This window comes from Oncorhynchus clarkii, chromosome 5 (assembly GCF_045791955.1).
Source record: "Oncorhynchus clarkii lewisi isolate Uvic-CL-2024 chromosome 5, UVic_Ocla_1.0, whole genome shotgun sequence".
Lineage (NCBI taxonomy): Eukaryota > Metazoa > Chordata > Actinopteri > Salmoniformes > Salmonidae > Oncorhynchus > Oncorhynchus clarkii.
Window position 1 is genome coordinate 95,770,964 of NC_092151.1, and position 18,032 is coordinate 95,788,995.

At 45.2% G+C, this 18,032-nt stretch overlaps 1 protein-coding gene across 6 annotated transcripts in view; it reads left to right on the plus strand.

The window, feature by feature from the left end:
• LOC139409589 (tumor protein 63-like) overlaps positions 1–18,032 on the plus strand; it is a 119,723-nt gene that overhangs the window by 47,763 nt on the left and 53,928 nt on the right. For 2 of the 6 annotated variants that reach the window (XR_011634431.1, XR_011634430.1), the window contains exon 1: positions 867–1,039. The exons of 3 other annotated variants lie outside the window; for them this stretch is intronic. Coding sequence is in view for 1 of the 3 variants with exons in the window: in XM_071154977.1 (XP_071011078.1) it covers positions 998–1,039 (42 nt within the window). In the remaining 2 variants the exon portion in view is untranslated. Of the gene's footprint in view, positions 1–866; positions 1,040–18,032 lie in introns of those variants that run through there. One more of the 6 variants, XM_071154977.1, reaches the window with a different exon arrangement.

An 18,032-nucleotide genomic window follows, 5' to 3' on the forward strand; every position in this document is an offset into this window, starting at 1 on the left:
AGCCCCTTCAGTGTGCTATTCTTTAGCCTCTTCAATGTGCTATTCATTAGCCTCTTCAATGTGCTATTCATTAGCCTCTTCAATGTGCTATTCATTAGCCTCTTCAATCTGTTATTCATTAGACTCTTCAATCTGCTATTCATTAGCCTCTTCAATCTGCTATTCATTAGCCTCTTCAATGTGCTATTCATTAGCCTCTTCAATCTGCTATTCATTAGCCTCTTCAATGTGCTATTCCTTAGCCTCTTCAATGTGCTATTCATTAGCCTCTTCAATCTGCTATTCATTAGCCTCTTCAATGTGCTATTCATTAGCCTCTTCAATGTGCTATTCATTAGCCTCTTCAGTGTGCTATTCATTAGCCTCGTTCAGCTAGTAGACGTCAGTTCAGTTCCATTCAGCATTGGTAGCATTTAAGGACATTAGAATGTACCAGTCTGTGTGGATATTCACAGCTATGTCTTGTCACTTTGAGTTGTTCTGAACAACAGAGAAGTGGATAATGTATACAATCAGAGGTGTTGTTTTAACCTCAGAACATGACAGGACTAACTGAAATGTACAGTAAATTGATATAAATCAGGTTGCATTGAAAGCAATCACTGTATTAACTGTCCTGATTGTATTGAATGGATTTAACTGAGTGAGCTGTATTAACTGTCCTGATTGTAGTGAATGGAATTAACTGAGTGAGCTGTTTGTCTGTCTTAGCAGAGAGAGAGAGGTAGTCAAGGAGATGGGTGTGGACTCACCACCCCAGGTATTGGACAGGTAGCTCCTCAGACCCCTCCTCCTCTCCTCCTCTCAACCCCCCCCCCCCCCCCCCCCCCCTGGTATATATCTCCTTTCCATAGATTCCTATAGAGACTCTTTGCCTGTCCTGTCCTGTTGTCATCCATAGTCCTCATAGCCACTCGTTCATTCAGACTGAGACAGGGACCAGAGGTTCATCCTGGAGTCAGTGGAGCACACAGCACTGCTCAACCTCAGCGCCAACATGTTGTATCTGGAGACGGGGACGCCCACGTCGTACAGCGAGGTAAGGCCCAGGGAGGAGGCTCCTACTGGGGCATCAGGGACCGCTAACGTCCCCTTGGCTCCATGGAGCTTCTGGAGCGCCATGGTGGGAGTGGGACTGGAGAAATGCTAAATATATCAATACCTTATTAGTAGTGTTACTGCCATTTTCATATTTGAACATTTTCACCCCGTTAAATCTTTTTGATGTGATTTGGTGTCGGAGTTTATTGGCGGCTTAGGGCTTAGTGGTGGAATAGGGGCTTTAACATAAAGAAGGAATTGGAAAAAGTTGAAATAGTTAAAAACAAAGTGATTATTTAAAATCTGTCTGTGGCACTGACAGAAAAACAAATGGAGAAAGATGTTTAGGCAGCAGATTACTTTTCGTTTGTGTTTCGATTCAGTGGCTTTGTATGTGTTTATCTGCGTGTGTGCAGCGTTGTGTGTGTGTGTGTGTGAGTGTGTGTGTGCAGGGGAATGTAAACACCTGGAGTGTTTGTTGAATAGAGGAAGAGGCGCTGTGTGAAATGGCTGCTCTGCTCCGCTACCCTGTCCTGTTGAGATGTGGCCCTGCACTCTGCCATTAGCCCTGTTAACATCTGGAGTCACAACTACTGACTCACCATAGTTCCATTAGCTCCATTATCTCCAATAGCTCCATTATCTCTAGTAGTTCCATTAGCTCCATTAGCTCCATTAGCTCCAATAGTTCCATTAGCTCATGTAGTTCCATTATCTCCTGTAGTTCCATTATCTCCTGTAGTTCCATTATCTCCTGTAGTTCCATTAGCTCATGTAGTTCCACTATCTCCTGTAGTTCCATTAGCTCATGTAGTTCCATTAGCTCCTGTAGTTCCATTATCTCCTGTAGTTCCATTAGCTCATGTAGTTCCACTATCTCCTGTAGTTCCACTATCTCCTGTAGTTCCATTAGCTCATGTAGTTCCATTAGCTCATGTAGTTCCACTATCTCCTGTAGTTCCATTAGCTCATGTAGTTCCACTATCTCATGTAGTTCCACTATCTCCTGTAGTTCCATTAGCTCATGTAGTTCCATTAGCTCATGTAGTTCCACTATCTCATGTAGTTCCACTATCTCCTGTAGTTCCATTAGCTCATGTAGTTCCACTAGCTCCTGTAGTTCCATTAGCTCATGTAGTTCCATTAGCTCCTGTAGTTCCATTAGCTCCTGTAGTTCTATTAGCTCCTGTAGTTCCATTAGCTCTAATAGTTACAATAGCTCCAATAGTTACTATGGCTCTAATAGTTCCATCTGTGTTTTAACATTCATTAGACAAGACGATGAGGGTTCATTAATTATGGCATGGATTGTATTGCTTTACTGTGATTTAAGGCTGTGTGTTTTTTTGATTGCCTAATTGTTACATTACAGAAATGTAAATTAATATAATAATCTCTGATTCTTCTCCCCAAATTGTCTTGCAACTTTATTGTGTGAGTTTGTCGTTTTTCTGTGTTGGATTTATTTTGGAGACAGTAGATAAGATGGTGGTTGTGATTGAGGGGTGGATCTGGAGATGGGGAGCTGTGATTTGATGAGCATTATGGAGTAGAACTATTGGAGCTTATGAACAGGAAATTGTCCCTTTGTATGGAAACAATATAGCCCAAAATAATGTATCATAGTTCAAGATGGTTAAATGGAATCATTTAAAGAACGTAAAATGTTTGTATGAGTAAGCTACATGGGGACAACTTATTTATTTTGGTTTGTCCAAAATGGAGCCACTATATAATTTACTGGAACCAGAAATGTAGGGTTTACATATGTTTTGGCAGTTTGAATTACAAGGTGTGACATAGGCATTAAATAAGGGTTGATTCTCTGCTATAATAACCATCTGGAAAAGCAAATAATACCTTCTGGTCTTCGAGAATGAAATGACATGATAGAAAGTTATCCATGTTTCCTTCTTTCCTAATGACAGATAATGGCCGTGACAACTAGTGACTGTCATTATAGTCAGTAAGGTTTTTTTAGTTTTTTTTTAGGATTATATAATTCCTTTTCAAATATCGCTTCACCTTGAGCAAGTCAAATCGTTTTTGTAGAGGCTAGAATATAGTTGTATTACAGTCCTACTTAACGTCAATCTTTCTGGATTTTAGTCACGTTTCTTTTATCTCGTAGTTTTACCAAAATTGTCATTAAGATATTTTTGTAATATGCTTTCTGTGCAGTTGAACAGTTACTAACTGTCTGCTAATGACACTAAACATAAAGGACAGTATATTTATTTGTTTGCTAGTTTATTGGTTCCATTTGTCATCTTTACAGACAAACTGTCTCGTGTGATGACAGTCTCCTGGTTTGATGACAGTCTGGTGTGATGACAGTCTCCAGGTGTGATGACAGTCTCCAGGTGTGATGACAGTCTGGTGTGATCAATCAAATGTATTTATAAAGCCCTTCTTACATCAGCTGATGTCACAAAGTGCTGTACAGAAACCTAAAACCCCAAACAGCAAGCAATGCAGGTGTAGAAGCACGGTGTCTACGAAAAACTCCCTAGAAAGGCCAGAACCTAGGAAGAAACCTAGAGAGGAACCAGGCTCTGAGGGGTGGCCAGTCCTCTTCTGGCTGTGCCGGGTGGAGATTATAACAGAACATGGCCAAGATGTTCAAATGTTCATAAATGACCAGCATGGTTAAATAATAATAATCACAGTGGTTGTCGAGGGTGCAACAGGTCAGCACCTAAGAAGTAAATGTCAGTTGGCTTTTCATAGCCAATCATTCAGAGTATCTCTACCACTCCTGCTGTCTCTAGAGAGTTGTAAATAGCAGGTCTGGGACAGGTAGCACGTCCGGTGAACAGGTCAAGGTTCCATAGCCGCAGGCAGAACAGTTGAAACTGGAGCAGCAGCACGGCCAGGTGGACTGGAGACAGCAAGGAGTCATCAGGCCAGGTAGTCCTGAGGCATGGTCCTAGCATTCAGGTCCTCAGAGAGAAAGAGAGAGAGAGAGAGAGGGAGAGAGAGAGAGAAAGAGAGAGAGAATTAGAGAGAGCATACCTAAATTCACACAGGACACTGGATAAGACAGGAGAAATACTCCAGATATAACAGTCTGACCCAAGCCCACTGACACATAAACTATTGCAGCGTAAATACTGGAGGCTGAGATAGGAGGGGTCGGAAGACACTGTGGCCCCGTCCGACGATACCCCCGGACAGGGTCAAACAGGCAGGATATAACCCCACCCACTTTGCCAAAGCACAGCCCCCATACCACTAGAGGGATATCTTCAACCACCAACTTACCATCCTGAGACAAGGCCGAGTATAGCCCACGAAGATTTCCCCCATGACACGAACCAAAGGGGAGGTGCCAACCCAGACAGGAAGATCACGTCAGTGACTCAACCCACTCAAGAGACGCACCCCTCCTAGGTACGGCATGGAAGAGCACCAGTAAGCCAGTGACTCAGCCCCTGTAATAGGGTTAGAGGCAGAGAATCCCAGTGGAAAGAGGGGAACCGGCCAGGCAGAGACAGCAAGGGTAGTTCGTTGCTCCAGTGCCTTTCCGTTCACCTTACCTTCACACTCTTGGGACAGACTACACTCAATCATATGACCCACTAAAGAGATGAGTCTTCAGTAAAGACTTAAAAGTTGAGACCGAGTCTGCGTCACTCACATGGACAGGCAGACCATTCCATAAGAATTGAGCTCTATAGGAGAAGCCCTGCCTCCAGCTCTGTTTGCTTAGAAATTCTAGGGACAATTAGGAGGCCTGCGTCTTGTGACCGTAGCGTACGTGTAGGTACGTATGGCAGGACCAAATCGGAAAGATAGGTAGGAGCAAGCCCATGTAATGACTGTCTGGTGTGATGACAGTCTCCTGGTGTGATGACAGTCTGGTGTGATGACAGTCTCCTGGTGTGATGACATCCTGGTGTGATGACAGTCTCCTGGTGTGATGACAGTCTCCTGGTGTGATGACAGTCTCCTGGTGTGATGACTGTCTGGTGTGATGACAGTCTGGTGTGATGACAGTCTCCTGGTGTGATGACAGTCTCCTGGTGTGATGACTGTCTGGTGTGATGACAGTCTGGTGTGATGACAGTCTGGTGTGATGACAGTCTCCTGGTGTGATGGCCATCTCCTGGTGTGATGACAGTCTCCTGGTGTGATGACTGTCTGGTGTGATGACAGTCTCCTGGTGTGATGACAGTCTAGTGTGATGACAGTCTCCTGTTGTGATGGCCATCTCCTGGTGTGATGACAGTCTGGTGTGATGACTGTCTGGTGTGATGAGAGTCTCCTGGTGTGAAGATAGTCTGGTGTCAATCTGCTACTCTCCCCACTTTATAAGATGGCTTCTAAAATGGTTGTTAGGTCTAAACACCTGTGTCTATTTGTTCTCCTAAAGCCCACCAGTGTTAGTGTTCAGGTGACGAGTCTATCTACCTATACTTGACCACTCCTCTCTGCTTCCACTGTATAGCACTGTTGTCAACACACACTGTTAGTCCCAAGTGGAGGGGGGTGTAGATAGAGGACTTCAGCTGAGATCTAAGACCCCATCTTGTGGGTTTTTAATCTGGGGTCAGTTCACCACTCTTGCTCACAATAGGGCTTTGCAAATAGAGGGGGGAAAATGAGTTCCATTATTTTTCATCCAGCCACACAAGACTGACTGTATTTAGGGAACGCCACAGTGCTTCTATGATAAGAGGAATATTGAAAGAGAACTTTGGCGGAATTCAATATTTTCCCAATGGGTTTGGAGACTTTTAAGATGTCTCAAAGATATTCACATCCACATGTTTGGTTTAGACTGCTCTCACAGATGTCACATTTTCTTGGGAAGAGACAGAAATCATTTGCATATAAGTAACAGAAAGAAAAGGGGTATGTGATCAACAGGAGTAGAGGTACATTCACAAAACGGATCATACCAGTTAGCCAACAGTATTTACTTACTTTACTTTAATGGTTTATTTAAGATGATATACTGGGTGGTTCAGGCCTTGAATGCTGATTTGCTGACAGCCACGGTATATCAGACCGTATACCACAGATATCACAAAACATGTATTTTTACTGCTCTAATTACGTTGGTAACCAGTTTATAATAGCAATAAGGCACCTCGGGGGTTTATGATACAGTGCCTTGCAAAAGTATTCACCCCCCTTGGTGTTTTTCCTATTTGGTTTCATTACAACCTGTAATTTAAATTTCAGGAAATGGACATACACAAAATAGTCCAAATTGGTGAAGTGAAAAAAAAGAAAAAACTTGTTAAAAAAAAATCTAAAAATTAAAAACACAAAAGTGGTGTGTGTATGTATTCACCCCCTCTGCTATGAAGCCCCTAAATAAGATCTGGAGCAACCAATTACCTCCAGAAGTCACATAATTAGTTAAATAAAGTCCACCTGTGTACAATCTAAGTGTCACATGATATGTCACATGATCTCAGTATACATACACCTGTTCTGAAAGGCCCCAGAGTCTGCAACACCACTAAGCAAGGGGCACCACCAAGCAAACGGCACCATGAAGAGCAAGGATCTCTACAAACAGGTCAGGGACAAAGTTGTGGAGAAGTACAGATCAGGGTTGGGTTATAAAAAAAATATCTGAAACTTTGAACATCCCACGGAGCACCATTAAATCTATTATTTAAAAAATTGAAAGAATGTGGCACCACAACAAACCTGCCAAGAGAGGGCCGTCCACCAAAACTCACGGACCAGGCAAGGTGGGCATTAATCAGAGAGGCAACAAAGAGACCAAAGGTAACCCTGAAGGAGCTGTAAAGCTCCACAGCGGAGATTGGAGTATCTGTCCATAGGACCACTTTAAGCCATACACTCCACAGAGCTGGGCTTTACTGAAGAATGTCCAGGAAAAAGCCATTGCTTAAAGAAAAAAATAAGCAAAGATGTTTGGTGTTCACTAAAAGGCATGTGGGAGACTCCCCAAACCTATGTAAGAAGGTACTCTGGGCAGATGAGACTCAAATTGAGCTTTTTGGCCATCAAGGCAAACGTTATGTCTGGTGCAAACCAAACACCTCTCATCACCCAGAGAAAACCATCCCCACATTGAAGCATGGTGGTGGCAGCATCATGCTGTGGGGATGTTTTTCCATCGGCAGGGACGGGAAAACTGGTCAGAATTGAAGGAATGATTGATGGAGCTAACAGGGAAAGTACAGGGAAATTATTGAGGGAAACCTGTTTCAGTCTTCCAGAGATTTTAGACTGGGATGGAGGTTCACCTTCCAGCAGGACAATGACCCTGAGCATACTGCTAAAGCAACACTCGAGTGGTTTAAGAGGAAACATTTAAATGCCTAGTCAAAGCCCAGACCTCAATCCAATTGAAAGTCTGTGGTATGACTTAAAGATGGCTGTACACCAGTGGAACTCATCCAACTTGAAGGAGCTGGAGCAGTTTTGCCTTGAAGAATGGTGGCTAGATGTGCCAAGCTTATAGAGACATACACCAAGAGACTTGCAGCTGTAAATCCTGCAAAAGGTGTCTCTACAAAGTATTGACTTTAGTTATGCACACTCAAGTTCAGTTTTTTTGTCTTATTTATCGTTTGTTTCACAATAAAAAATATTTTGCATCTTCAAAGTGGTAGGCATGTTGTGTAAATCAAATGAGACAAACCCCTCAAAAATCTATTTTAATTCCAGGTTGTAAGGCAACAAAATAGGAAAAATGCAAATGGGGTGAGTACTTTCGCAAGCCACTGTATTTAGCCAATATACCAAGGCTCTAAGGGCTGTATCCAGGAACTCTTAGGAAAGCCTTTAGCCGTGGCATAGTGGCCATATACCCCCTCGCTCCTTATTGCTTAAATGAACCATCATGCATATTGTGTCGTTAATCAAGTGTTCTAAATAATGTTGCTGGAGAACTTTAATTGTGAAATCAAACCTCTCTGGTATCTAACATCTCCTTTAGGATCTCTGATATGTTTCTCAGATGGCAGCGAAACGCTTTTAACGTTTTGTGAGTGGTAGGTATTAAAGTGTCCACCTACATCCCCTCTGGCTGCGTCTCAAATGGCACCCTATTCCCTATATAGTGCACTACTTTTGACCTGAGTCCATAGGGTGGCAGGTAGCCCAGCGGTTAAGAGCGTGGGGCCAGTAACCGAATGGTTGCTGATTGGAATCCCGGAGCCATCTCAGTGAAAAATCTGCCAATGTGCCCTTGAGCAAGGCACTTAAACCCTAATGGCTCCTGTAATTCACTCTGAATAAGAGTGTCTGCTAAATGATGTAAAATTATCAAATGTAACTCATGGTTGAAAAATGTGTAGGGAATAGGGTGCCATTTGGGAAGCAGACCCCAATGTGAGGTATCAGCTTCTACCCCTTCTCCAGGGAGGCTCCACGTCAGATTGTGGTGGGCCATGGTAGCCTAGTGGTGGGCCATGGTAGCCTAGTGGTGGGCCATGGTAGCCTAGTGGTGGGCCATGGTAGCTTAGTGGTGGGCCATGGTAGCCTAGTGGTGGGCCATGGTAGCCTAGTGGTGGGCCATGGTAGCCTAGTGGTGGGCTATGGTAGCTTAGTGGTGGGCCATGGTAGCTTAGTGGTGAGCCATGGTAGCCTAGTGGTGGGCCATGGTAGCCTAGTGGTGGGCCATGGTAGCCTAGTGGTGGGCCATGGTAGACTAGTGGTGGGCCATGGTAGCTTAGTGGTGGGCCATGGTAGCCTAGTGGTGGGCCATGGTAGCCTAGTGGTGGGCCATGGTAGCCTAGTGGTGGGCTATGGTAGACTAGTGGTGGGCCATGGTAGCTTAGTGGTGGGCCATGGTAGCCTAGTGGTGGGCCATGGTAGCCTAGTGGTGGGCCATGCGATGCTGTTTAGTCGCCACTCTTAATTGCTTTAATGGTGTGTTGCTGTTGATAAAATCCCCTGTTCTGCCCACCTCAGCAGGTATATATGAGGTGTGGATAGATTAGACACTCTGTCAGTCTCCTACCCAGCCAGCCCAGACCTACGCGGTCCCCCCACCCACCCTGTTAGGTCATCATCACCCAGGGGACTGACCCAAGGTCCACAGTGCCCTCCCTCCCCCTGGTCACTCACCACTACCCAGGGGACTGACCCAAGGTCCACAGTGCCCTCCCTCCCCCTGGTCACTCATCATCACCCAGGGGACTGACCCAAGGTCCACAGTGCCCTCCCTCCCCCTGGTCACTCATCATCACCCAGGGGACTGACCCAAGGTCCACAGTGCCCTCCCTCCTCCTGGTCACTCACCACTACCCAGGGGACTGACCCAAGGTCCACAGTGCCCTCCCTCCCCCTGGTCACTCATCATTACCCAGGGGACTGACCCAAGGTCCACAGTGCCCTCCCTCCCCCTGGTCACTCACCACTACCCAGGGGACTGACCCAAGGTCCACAGTGCCCTCCCTTCCCCTGGTCACTCATCATCACCCAGGGGGCTGACCCAAGGTCCACAGTGACCTCCCTCCCACTGGTCACTCACCACAACCCAGGGTGCAGGTCAGAAGAGATGAGAGGCTGGAATGGCAGTTATTCCCCCCTCGGGCCAGGTCTATGGGCCATCTCACCTCTATTCCCCCGCTCGGGCCAGGTCTATGGGCCATCTCACCTCTATTCCCCCCTCGGGCCAGGTCTATGGGCCATCTCACCTCTATTCCCCCGCTCGGGCCAGGTCTATGGGCCATCTCACCTCTATTCCCCCCTCGGGCCAGGTCTATGGGCCATCTCACCTCTATTCCCCCCTCGGGCCAGGTCTATGGGCCATCTCACCTCTATTCCCCCCTCGAGCCAGGTCTATGGGCCATCTCACCTCTATTCCCCCCTCGGGCCAGGTCTATGGGCCATCTCACCTCTATTCCCCCCTCGGGCCAGGTCTATGGGCCATCTCACCCCTATTCCCCCCTCGGGCCAGGTCTATGGGCCATCTCACCTCTATTACCCTGTCCTTTAAGGGCAGTTCAAAGTACTTGAGGTGATCAATTGCCTCATGCTCATAAACTATCAACTATCGTAAAGAGAAGAAATCAGATCACTGAACTCCCCTGTCTTTGTACTTTCTCGTGTTGGTAATTGAGTTGAAGAGGAAGCATCTCTATCTCTCTCTCTCTCTCTCTCTCTCTCTCTCTCTCTCTCTCTCTTGGTAATGAGTTAGTAGGAGTTGAAGAGGAAGTCTCTCTCTCTCTCTCTCTCCCTCTCCCTCTCTCTCTCTCTCCCTCTCTCTCTCCCTCGTTCTCTCTCTCTCATAATCTGTCTCTTTACTTTCTCCTGTTGGTAATGAGTTAGTAGGAGTTAAAGAGGAAACAGACCGGTACCTGGTCTCTCTCTCGCTCTCTGCCGTAATCTTGCAGAAGAAGTGATAATGAGTCATTGATCCAAAACATAGAAATATAATCTATAGAAAGGGCTTGGAACTGCTAACTGTAATTTGAATGCTTGATTAATTACATTTCTATGTTTGGAAGCTCTAGTGCAGAAGTAGTTGAGTTGCAGCCCTTTTACTAATTTCTTGACAGAACAAAATTAAAATTATTAATTATTATAAATTATTATATTAAAAGTAAGTGTCACGTTCGTTATATAAATCAGACCAAGGCACAGCGAGGTATGCGTACGTTCTTTATATTATAAGAACGAACACTGAACAAAATAACAAAATGAATCATGAGGCTAATATGAGGAGTGCAAGCAGGCAACTAAACATGGAATAAGAACCCACAAATAATAAAGGGAAAATGGCTGCCTAAATATGATCCCCAATCAGAGACAACGATAAACAGCTGCCTCTGTTTGGGAACCATATCAGGCCACCATAGACATGTAAATACCTAGACCTACAAAACCCCTAGACATACAAAAAACCCTAGACAATACAAAAAACCCTAGACAATACAAAACTAGCATACCCACCCTCGTCACACCCTGACCTAACCAAAAGACTAAAGAAAACAGAGATATTAAAGGTCAGAGCGTGACAGTAAGTCTGATTGGTCAACGTGTGAAATAATGTAGAGGACTACTGTACTGGATCTCAGACTTATCTCATTGGTTAGAATCCTCACCCTAAATAGCCTATAGAAACCCCCCGATCCCTATTTTTATAAATTGTCATAGGAATGTCAATGCTCATACATTACATGTCGAGTATGTACCAATCCCAATAGTTATAACGATACAGCAGTCACTATGAATACCAAGCAGCAGTAACGCTTCTGTTTGTATGTGAGGAATCCCTGATATGTGTCTCTCCGCATAATCCACATCATTTGGATTCCTGCTGCGGAATCAACAGGCTGTCACTCTGAAGGTCAACAGGCTGTCACTCTGAAGGTCTGAACAGTCTAGGGTAGCTCTTCCCGAACGGCACCCTTTTCCCTATGTAGTTGTGTGCACTACTTTTTAACAGGACTCTATGGGCTTGTGTCCTATGGAACGTTGTCCCCCCCATGACAGCCGCCCTATGGACCCTGGTCTAAAGTAGTGCACTACCCCTATGGGCCCTGGTCTAAAGTAGTGCACTATCCCTATGGGCCCTGGTCTAAAGTAGTGCACTACCCCTATGGACCCTGGTCTATAGTAGTGCACTACCCTGGTCTATAGTAGACGGGGCTGGGCCTCAGAGGGCTAGGAGCAGCACGGCTGTAAACAGACATCATTTTTAAGAGCAGTTAAAGCAGGGATTAAAATGGCTGCTGTATTACAGTGGAATCAGACCAGATTAAAAGGAATAGGAGAGAAGAGGAGGCCTGAGTCTCCTTCACCCACTTCTCTTGTAAGTGTTGATAGCTTCCACTTCCACTCAGTTAAACCTTCCATCTGACTATAGGTGAATTTTTGGGTGACGGTTGACTTGTTTGACTTTTCCTTTTGGTCTTCCTTCATTCCTTTTTTTCTCTCTTTTCATTCCCGATCTGTTCGTTCTTCATCCTTGATGTCTTCATTCCTTCCGAGAATATAATATAAGTAGAGTTCTCCAGATCACTCACTTCTCATAATCCCTCTTTGTAAGAAGTGAACAATCATCATCTTTATCATGTCATCTCATCAACCTCTAGTTTTCTCTCCATCGCTATAGGGGCTTTGATGTTTAATCTGCGGTTTCTGGCCAGCATCAGGCTATTCATTAAAATGATCATTTGCCTTCTGTGATAATTAGTGGCTGTCAGGTAGCTGCTAGTGAAAACACTCACACACACACGCGCACGCACGCACGCACGCACACACACACACACACACACACACACACACACAGGACCAGCACCCACAGTAATGCACTAAACAGGGAACAGGTTGTTATTTGGCACACAGACTAGGTAGGGAGGTAGGAGGGGGCAGGGTCCCTTGTCATTGGCTGGCTGTGGGGTTGTCATTAGAGCAGTGGTGTAGGAGAGCTGGAGCGTCTTACACCAAAACACCACCACCTTAAATAAATAAAAAATGTTTTATTGCCAGCCGTAGTGCTGATGTACCCCTGCTCTGACTCATGACGTGTGAGAACACAATCTCTAATCCAGAGTTCTGACTCATGATGTGTGAGAACACAATCTCTAAACCAGAGCTCTGACTCATGATGTGTGAGAACACAATCTCTAAACCAGAGTTCTGACTCATGACGTGTGAGAACACAATCTCTAAACCAGAGTTCTGACTCATGATGTGTGAGAACACAATCTCTAAACCAGAGTTCTGACTCATGATGTGTGAGAACACAATCTCTAAACCAGAGTTCTGACTCATGATGTGTGAGAACACAATCTCTAAACCAGAGTTCTGACTCATGACGTATGAGAACACAATCTCTAAACCAGAGTTCTGACTCATGATGTGTGAGAACACAATCTCTAAACCAGAGTTCTGACTCATGACGTATGAGAACACAATCTCTAAACCAGAGTTCTGACTCATGACGTATGAGAACACAATCTCTAAACCAGAGTTCTGACTCATGACGTATGAGAACACAATCTCTAAACCAGAGTTCTGACTCATGATGTGTGAGAACACAATCTCTAAACCAGAGTTCTGACTCATGATGTGTGAGAACACAATCTCTAAACCAGAGTTCTGATTCATGACGTGTGAGAACACAATCTCTAAACCAGAGTTCTGACTCATGATGTGTGAGAACACAATCTCTAAACCAGAGTTCTGACTCATGATGTGTGAGAACACAATCTCTAAACCAGAGTTCTGACTCATGATGTGTGAGAACACAATCTCTAAACCAGAGTTCTGACTCATGATGTGTGAGAACACAATCTCTAAACCAGAGTTCTGACTCATGACGTATGAGAACACAATCTCTAAACCAGAGTTCTGACTCATGATGTGTGAGAACACAATCTCTAAACCAGAGTTCTGACTCATGATGTGTGAGAACACAATCTCTAAACCAGAGTTCTGACTCATGACTTATGAGAACACAATCTCTAAACCAGAGTTCTGACTCATGACGTATGAGAACACAATCTCTAAACCAGAGTTCTGACTCATGACGTATGAGAACACAATCTCTTAACCAGATTTCTGACTCAAAATCTTGTTGTTGTTTTTAGTCGCACTTTTTTGCTTTATCTTGGCCAGGTCGCAGTTGTAAATGAGAACTTGTTCTCAACTGGCCTACCTGGTTAAATAAAGGTGTTCTCAACTAGCCTACCTGGTTAAATAAAGGTGTTCTCAACTGGCCTACCTGGTTAAATAAAGGTGTTCTCAACTGGCCTACCTGGTTAAATAAAGGTGTTCTCAACTGGCCTACCTGGTTAAATAAAGGTCCACGCTCTAACCACTAGGCTACCTGTCGCCTCCCTACCTGCCACCCCCCCCCCCCCCCTTTTTTAGCCTTTAGCACCCTTGGTGAATGCCAAATGGCACCCTATGCAGTTATATAGTGAACTACTTGTACCCAGGTCAACAGTAGAGCATTCTTTACTGTAGTAATAGAATTCCATTTGGGCCGTAGGACCAGTGTCTATAGTCAGGGATCAGGCAACAAGAGGGGCCATCGGATTCAGCAGCTCTCCCATTCTAAAGCACCTTCATTATGCTCTAATTGCTCTCCATTGTGAGGCATGTGAAGGAGGTGTGTCTTGAGACAGAAAACGTAAACATGTTTCCCATGCCAATAAAGTCCTTTTGAGATGAAAACCTCTGCTGAGTGTAGGGCTGGAGGGTATGCTCACAACCCCCCCCTCCCCACTCCTCGGAGGAGTTAGCTTTCCCTTTGTGTGGGGGGGGGGGGTGTGTGGGTGGGTGTGGGTGTGTGTGTGTGGGTGGGTGTCTGCGTGCGTGCATGCGTGTGTTCCTTTCACAATACACTCGTCTCCTAACACCTGCCTGGTCTAACCTGAGACATTGTTCCCCTAGACAGGCTCTTGAAAGACCCAGTCTCATTGTTTCCGGGGGGTTGGGGCAGACTCATGACACACACACACACACACACACACACACACACACACACACACACACACACACACACACACACACACACACACACACACACACACACACGCACACACACTTCATTATCTGAAATCAACTCGAAGCATCTCCCCTGAGGCGTTGTTGATGAGATTTGTTTGCGTTGGCTGGAATGACCTCCCTCAGGTGCTCTGTGTGTGTGTGTGTGTGTGTGTGTGTGCGTGTGTGTGTGTGTGTTGTGGAAACCGTGTTTGTGTGTTACCGTGTTTGTGTGTTACCGTGTTTGTGTGTTACTGTGTTTGTGTGTTACTGTGTTTGTGCGTTACTGTGTTTGTGTGTTACTGTGTTTGTGTGTTACCGTGTTTGTGTGTTACCGCGTTTGTGTGTTACCGCGTTTGTGTGTTACCGTGTTTGTGTGTTACCGCGTTTGTGTGTTACCGTGTTTGTGTGTTACCGTGTTTGTGTCTTACCGCGTTTGTGTGTTACCGTGTTTGTGTGTTACTGTGTTTGTGTGTTACCGTGTTTGTGTGTTACCGCGTTTGTGTGTTACCGTGTTTGTGTGTTACCGTGTTTGTGTGTTACCGCGTTTGTGTGTTACCGTGTTTGTGTGTTACTGTGTTTGTGTGTTACAGTGTGTTACCGTGTTTGTGTGTTACCGTGTTTGTGTGTTACTGTGTTTGTGTGTTACTGTGTTTGTGTGTTACCGTGTTTGTGTGTTACCGTGTTTGTCACCTGGTGATGTGAGTGGGAGGGAGTGAACTAGACAGCTGTGTGGGACGGGGGACCTCGCAGACTGAAATAAACAAGGGGCCTTTGACTGCCTGTCTGTCCTGCCTGCAGAGATGAATGGGTGTCTAAAGAGACCCAGAGCCGTGGCAGAGACACCTCGGCCTGGAATGTGTATTTTATACATGGAATGGAATGGAGGAGCAGAGCAGATAGAGCTGGAAGGAAAGAGGAGAGAGAGAGAGAGAGAGAGAGAGAGAGAGAGAGAGAGAGAGAGACAGAGAGAGAGAGCAACACAGAGAGAGAGAGAGAGAGGGAGAGAGAGACAGAGAGAGAGAGACACACAGAGAGAGAGAGAGAGAGAGAGAGAGACAGAGAGAGAAAGACAGAGAGAGAGAGAGAGAGACCTGGAGCCGAGTAGGGAGGAGAGGAAGGGACTGGCTAAAATCCAGGAAACAAGCATTCTCCCTACTCTCAAAAGGCAGCCATTTTGATTGTGATACCACTCGTTCTGTCTATAAAGTGTGAACCCTGTGACCCCAGTCTGTAGATGTTGGGGGATCTAGAAGAACTTTCTAGCAGTCAACTATTGGTTAACTTGTACTAGCAATGATTTGGTACATGGCAGTTATTTATGTGTCTGTGTGGAAAGTTTAAAAATTCAAATTAAACATCATCATAAAAGACTTCAAATGCCAGCAATTACACAGATCTGAGTCTGATCAACAAGCTGACTAGAATAAATCGGGAAAACTTCTTGGGAAAAATTATGTGAAGAAAAGCTTGTTTCTCCAGTACTGTGACAGTGACATCATTTATACGGTCGTTGCCCGTATAAATGGGAAATCACTGGTTCTAGAACAGAGGGAACGGGGGAAAAAACCCTGATGAAAGCTACGGGCTCAAACACGTTGGTTTTTACTTTTAACAATAAACGGAAAACATTGAAGAACTTCCAGTGTCCTCCAAGAGCTGTTGGCTTCTAGAGTGTTTTTGTGTCCTCCAAGAGCTGTTGGCTTCTAGAGTGTTTTCGTGTCCTCCAAGAGCTGTTGGCTTCTAGAGTGTTTTCGTGTCCTCCAAAAGCTGTTGGCTTCTAGAGTGTTTTCGTGTCCTCCAAGAGCTGTTGGCTTCTAGAGTGTTTTCGTGTCCTCCAAGAGCTGTTGGCTTCTAGAGTGTTTTCGTGTCCTCCAAGAGCTGTTGGCTTCTAGAGTGTTTTCGTGTCCTCCAAGAGCTGTTGGCTTCTAGAGTGTTTTCGTGTCCTCCAAGAGCTGTTGGCTTCTAGAGTGTTTTCGTGTCCTCCAAGAGCTGTTGGCTTCTAGAGTGTTTTCGTGTCCTCCAAGAGCTGTTGGCTTCTAGAGTGTTTTCGTGTCCTCCAAGAGCTGTTGTCTTCTAGAGTGTTTTCGTGTCCTCCAAGAGCTGTTGGCTTCTAGAGTGTTTTCGTGTCCTCCAAGAGCTGTTGGCTTCTAGAGTGTTTTCGTGTCCTCCAAGAGCTGTTGGCTTCTAGAGTGTTTTCGTGTCCTCCAAGAGCTGTTGGCTTCTAGAGTGTTTTCGTGTCCTCCAAGAGCTGTTGGCTTCTAGAGTGTTTTCGTGTCCTCCAAGAGCTGTTGGCTTCTAGAGTGTTTTCGTGTCCTCCAGGAGCTGTTGGCTTCTAGAGTGTTTTCTAGTGCAGGGTTTCTTAAACTATGGGTTGGGACCCAAAGTGGGCCCTGAGCATGTGAGAAGTGAGTCGTGAGTTATGAGAACATGGCGCTCAATATTAGGAAGGTGTTCTTAATGTTTGCTATAACTCAGCGTATATTCACACATTTTAATTTGGGTCGTTGGAGGAAAGTCCCCTCTCATTTGGGTCGTTGGAGGACAGTACACTTCTCACTTGGGTCGTTGGAGGACAGTACACCTCTCATTTGTGTCGTTGGAGGACAGTACACTTCTCATTTGGGTCGTTGGAGGACAGTACACTTCTCATTGGGGTCGTTGGAGGACAGTACACTTCTCATTTGTGTCGTTGGAGGACAGTACACTTCTCATTTGTGTCGTTGGAGGAAAGTACACTTCTCATTGGGGTCGTTGGAGGACAGTACACTTCTCATTTGTGTCGTTGGAGGACAGTACACTTCTCATTTGTGTCGTTGGAGGAAAGTACACTTCTCATTTGTGTCGTTGGAGGACAGTACACTTCTCATTTGTGTCGTTGGAGGACAGTACACTTCTCACTTGGGTCGTTGGAGGACAGTACACTTCACACTTGGGTCGTTGGAGGACAGTACACTTCTCATTTTGGTCGTTGGAGGACAGTACACTTCTCATTTGGGTCATTGGAGGACAGTACACTTCTCATTTGTGTCGTTGGAGGACAGTACACTTCTCATTTGTGTCGTTGGAGGAAAGTACACTTCTCACTTGGGTCGTTGGAGCACAGTACACTTCTCATTTGGGTCGTTGGAGGACAGTACACTTCTCATTTGTGTCGTTGGAGGACAGTACACTTCTCACTTAGGTTGTTGGAGGACAGTACACTTCTCATTTGGGTCGTTGGAGGACAGTACACTTCTCACTTGGGTCTGAGGAGCTGAAATAGGTTGAAAAAGCCCTATTCTAGAGTACACAGTCTTACTATATTGAGTCAACCAAGCCCTGACATATGAGTCCATAAAAACAGCTTGTATTGCTGATAAGAAACAAAAAGAAAACTCAGTAAATACGGGTGTATTTGAACTCGGAATCGGTCAGAGAAACACACCTCCAAGACTGAAATCAGTTTTTTTCTAATGAGCAACAGCAAAAACAAACGTATTCAGGGGCTCTTTAACCAGCCGACAATGACACAAAGGTCATTTGTCTTAAAGGCCCAGAGCAGTCCAAAATTA